The sequence below is a fragment of the Borostomias antarcticus genome (genome assembly GCF_949987555.1).
Source record: "Borostomias antarcticus genome assembly, chromosome: 17".
In the NCBI taxonomy this organism is placed as follows: domain Eukaryota; kingdom Metazoa; phylum Chordata; class Actinopteri; order Stomiiformes; family Stomiidae; genus Borostomias; species Borostomias antarcticus.
This window is the reverse complement of record NC_140250.1, coordinates 22,545,619-22,550,618: the sequence shown is the minus strand read 5'-3', so window position 1 is coordinate 22,550,618 and position 5,000 is coordinate 22,545,619. Positions and strand designations below refer to the sequence as shown.

The following is a 5,000-nucleotide window of genomic DNA, read 5'->3' as shown; positions in this document are numbered from 1 at the left end:
CGTGATTGGCTAGTCCTCTGTAGCCCTCCTTGTGGGAGTAATTGGCAGAGTGTGTGAGGGAGGATCAAATTAGATCAGCTCAAACACTGGACATAAAAGCCAACCCCCCCCCCCTCCAGTTCATAAAAGCCTGGTATCTAGTCAGGGGGGAGATCATTTGAATGAGATGCATGTGGGATTTACTGTAACTGCACTGTACATCTTAATAAGGACCCCTGGCCCACTGCTACATCCCCATCCTGTCAGTCAGAGCTGTGAAGTCTTCTAAGAAGTGATCTTTTATAAGTGAGCTTTGAAGCTCATCTCGAATGCTTGCGAGCTGACGAAAGCCTTGGTGAACCCCGCCAGAAACGACTCATCCACAGTGAGAGGACCACGGCGGCGGAGACGCGCCTTTGAGCGACGACGGCTTATATCACGGTAGCTGGCGCGAAGCTGCTCGATGACGCCGAGCGCAAACCGTGGATAAAGCTGAGAAAACATTATGTTTAACACTAGGAGTCGATCTATCAAGGGTGTTTCAATGACACTGGAGCATGCTGGGAGATGTAGTCCTTACCGTGCATTTGTGTGGCTTCTCCCCGGTGTGTCTGCGCATGTGGACCACCAGCATGTACTGGGCCTTGAAGGGCTTCTGCTCCCTGGAGCACTCGTCCCAGCGGCACACAAACTCCTTCTTCTCGCCGTGGATGTGGTCATTGTTGATATGCTGCGGAGAACACGGAAGTTTAGTCCACTTTAGACATACACAGTATGACATGTAGTTTAGCACATTGATTGGGTCATTTATGTTTGAAACTTTCACTAGGCTGAATGGTCTCTTTCTTCTGATGTGTGTGTGTGTGTGTGTGTGTGTTTGTGTGTGTGTGTCTGTCTGTCAGTGTGTGTTTGTGTGTGTGTGTCTGTCTGTCAGTGTGTGTGTGTGCGTGTCTGTGAGTGTGTGTGTGTGTGTATGTGTGTGCGTCTGTGTGTGTGCGTGTGTGCGTGTGTGTGTATGTGTGTGTGTGTGTGTGTGTCTGTGAGTGTGTGTCTGTCTGTCTGTCAGTGTGTGTGTCTGTGATTGTGTGTGTGTGTGTGTGTGTGTCTGTCTGTCAGTGTGTGTGTCTGTGTGTGTGTGTGTGCGTCTCTGTGTGTTTGTGTGTGTGTGTGTGTGTGTGGAGGAGGGAAGAGACAGTCAGCCTAGAGCATGTGAGAGCAGGCTTCCCTTTTTAGTTCCCACCAGGGAGGACATGCTGACGCTGCCATCCATCAAGACTGACGGCACCGCTCCATTCATAGGACCCGGAGACAAAAGGCTGTGATTCGTCAGATGTGGAGACAAAGGGCTATGATTGGCTGTGGCGATGCTGTTTTCTCAGAACTTCCTGATCTTTACAAGGGAACTCCCAGGGCTCCTCAGAGAGCCTCCCTGTTACACCTGACATCCACACATCTCGTCTGTTTCTATGGAGGCTCTCAAAGCATAACAGACCTCCTCCATGGACTTAATTAATAGAAGAAACAAGTGAAAATCAAGCACTAAGTGATTTATGATGTTTGAGATTTGAAATTGCGCCCAGTAAGAGAGGAGGTGGTGGGAGGGGGGGGAGGTCTGTCATTCCTGCTGTATTGTCTAGACATGCAAGGCCACTCTATGGATTACACTGTCTAACCTGCCATTTACATTGAGCCCATGATTACATCACACAGTCCCAGTCCCGGGAGAACTCTCTAGACCACCAGATACTACTGACTCATGTTACACACACGCACGCACGCACGCACGCACGCACGCACACGCACACACACAAACACACACACACAGAGCTTATATCTTTATCACACATGGACACACATGCACTCGCGCGCATACACACGCACACACACACACACACGAACACAAGCACATCATCAGGAACGCACAGAGGGTGTTAGAAGGGCATCGGCTCAAATTCAGAAAAGGGCACTTTAGTTTTGTGTGCCTGTAGCCAGCCTGGTAGAAGGGGGGGTTCATTTTTGATGGGCCCGACGAGGGCGGGGCCAGTTTACTAGTGAGTGTTAAACAAATGTAACGTCAGATAGCTAATATTAGTTAACTTGCAAGTTAACAGAGATGACAAGCAATAACAATTCCAATGTACCTGTACTTGTACCGGTTATATACTGTATGGGAAATAAACTTTCTATTTTATTTTATTCTATTCTAGATGAGTAAAAATAGAATTTTGTCGTTGACTACATATATATCATAATTCTGATTTAAGGTCCAATGGGGGTTTGCGCTTCCTGCTTCCACTTAGTATTTTATAGGCACTCTATAGGAAAAATCCCAAACTGACTGACTCACTGAGGGCATTGTTGAAACTAGAGCAGGGCCATTGTTAAAACACGCATGCGTGAAAATGTGTGTAATCATGACTAAAAAGTCCAAATTCTTAGAGAAAGTCATAATTATAAGATGAAAAAGTCGAAATTATGAGATTAAAAAACAAAATTATAAGATTAAAAGTCATAATTATGAGATAACAACTAAAAAGTCATACAGGTACTTATGACATTTAAAAAAATCTTCAAAGTCTTCAAAGGTCCCTACATCACCTCGCTGGCCTAACCATGCAGACCATGTGCAACCCCAAATAAGGGATCAGGAGACTTATCTCATATTATCTCATAATTATGATGAATGTACTTGCCATGGGAATATTTTAAGGTTAAGTTTCCATCTAATTCTTTTTCTTTTACTGGTGGAAATTGGCTTCCATAGTAATTTATTAATTATTTATAAAAATAAATAAAAACAAAACAAAAAGGGCACTTGTATATAGGAGGCCAAAATAGCAGGTGCTCAAACCCCCTTTGAGATCTATCTGTGCGGGTACCAGCACACCATACACTCTCTCTCTTTCTCTCTTGTTCTTCCCCCTCTCTCTTTCTCTCTCTCTCTCTCTCTCTCTCTCTCTCTCTCTCTCACAAACACACACACACACACACACATTTACAAATCCAGTGTAGACCGCATGCCGAATACACACACACACACACACACACACACACACACACACACACACACACACACACACACACACACACACACACACACACACACACACACACACCCTGACAAACCACTTCATTTCCTACGGACAGCCACCCTCACAATGCTCCACTTATGCGTGTGTTTCATCCCAGGCGAGGGCCAGCGGAGCAGGGCTCCATCCCCTCTTCAAGCTGCCGCTGGCGGTCGGCGCTCCTGCCCAGACGCTTGTGGGAGGAGGGGAGGATGGAAGTGTGTGGCCTAGAGCAGGGCCTCCGTTTCCAGCCTCTCCATACCAAACTCAAACCATAATTTGGGGATATAGGACGAGGATTACTCTGGAGTGAATGGGAAGCCAGTGCTACAACCATCATTTAACAAGTCTATTATTATTTTTTATTTTTTTTTATTTTTAAGGTGTGCGATTTCTCTGATATGGCGAAAACACGGCGTGAAACCTTGGAGCTGCAGGAGGAGTGGAGGAGAGGAGGAGAGGAGGGGAGGAGGAGTGGAGGAGAGGAGGAGAGGAGGAGAGGAGGAGAGGAGGAGTGGAGGAGTGGAGGAGAGGAGGAGTGGAGGAGAGGAGGAGAGGAGGAGTGGAGGATTGGAGGAGTGAAGGAGAGGAGGAGTGGAGGAGAGGAGGAGTGGAGGAGAGGAGGAGTAAGGGAGAGGAGGAGAGGAGGAGCGGAGACGAGGAGAGGAGGAGTGGTAGAGAGGAGGAGAGGAGGAGGAGTGGAGGAGAGGAGGAGTGGTAGAGAGGAGGAGGAGGAGAGGAGGAGCGGAGGGATGAACCCTCGTCAAGCCCTTGGCGCTCAGCTACCATCTATTATTACTGTACCTCCGCAGAGGTCTGAGGCTTTCAAATGGTTCCTGAAGAGGAATCAAGTTAGAAACCTGTAAACCCTTCAATTCTCGGATGTTTCCAGTGAGCAGTGAGTCATGTTCAAGCCCCTCCTGGGTCTTTTCTTTGCTGCCCACATCCCAGTGGGGTTTAGCAGTACATAGGCTGGCCTCCTCCTGTTCATCCACACCTCATCCTCGCCGCAAACCTGGCTCACAGGCACTGGACTCGCATGCTGCCAAGCTCTCAGCAAATGAGGCTGATCATGGGGCTGGGGTTGAGGCTAGGGCTGGAGTTGAGGCTAGGGCTGGGGCTGAGGCTATTGCTGGGGTTGAGGCTAGGGCTGGGGCCGAGACTAGGCCGAGGCTGGGGCAGAGGCTGGGGCTTTGCTGGGCCTGGGCTAGTCTGGGCATGCTCTCTGCTAGTACAGACTGGGCCGGGAGCTGAGAGGAAGAGGTTTGGGAGCTATTAGAGTCCTCCAGTCCTGATCCGTATATGGAACCCCCCCCCCCCCCCCGCTCTAGGTACCCTATACGCCCCCCCCCCCCGCCCCCCCGGCTCTAGGTACCCTATACGCCCCCCCCCCCCCCCCCCCCTGCTCTAGGTACCCTATACGCCCCCCCCCCCGATACCCCAGGTCTGCAGGGACCCAGTGTAGAGACTCTTAGTCTAGGCTCTGGTCTGACCGCCTGCGTGGGAAACCCCGTGGCGGATCCCAGCCAATGACAGGAGAGCAGGAAGGCAAGAGCGGGGGGCGGGAACGGGATTCCAGAGCCGTTGGCATGGCGACAGATTTACGGCCTGCCCTCTGGAAGGTCAGGGGTCAGCGAGAGCCCGAGGTTGGGGTGTCGGAGGTGGGTGGGAGGGGTGTGGGGCGGGGGTTGTGGGGTCACAGCTGTGGGGGACCGGCCCGTACCTCAGAGAGAACCTACCGGATAATTAACCCCGCGCGTGTCCGCCATCCCGCTCCACACACACCTCGAACGCTGGCATCTTAATGAGGAGCACAGCAGCTCTGAACTTCACCTTTAAACCGGGTTGAAGGTGTGGACTCCCCCCCCCCCCCTCCTTCGTCGAGGGGCATCCGTGTGATGCGCTGCTCAGCAAAACAGCAAGTTAAGTCTTGTTAAACGGGATTTGTCTATC

At 50.5% G+C, this 5,000-nt stretch overlaps 1 protein-coding gene across 1 annotated transcript in view; it reads right to left on the bottom strand.

Moving 5' to 3' along the window:
- Positions 1-5,000, bottom strand: part of gli2a (GLI family zinc finger 2a) — a gene marked incomplete at both ends in the record, with an annotated part of 53,435 nt that overhangs the window by 6,733 nt on the left and 41,702 nt on the right. The window contains 1 exon segment of the mRNA XM_084452103.1: positions 560-709. Coding sequence (XP_084308229.1) covers positions 560-709 — 150 coding nt within the window.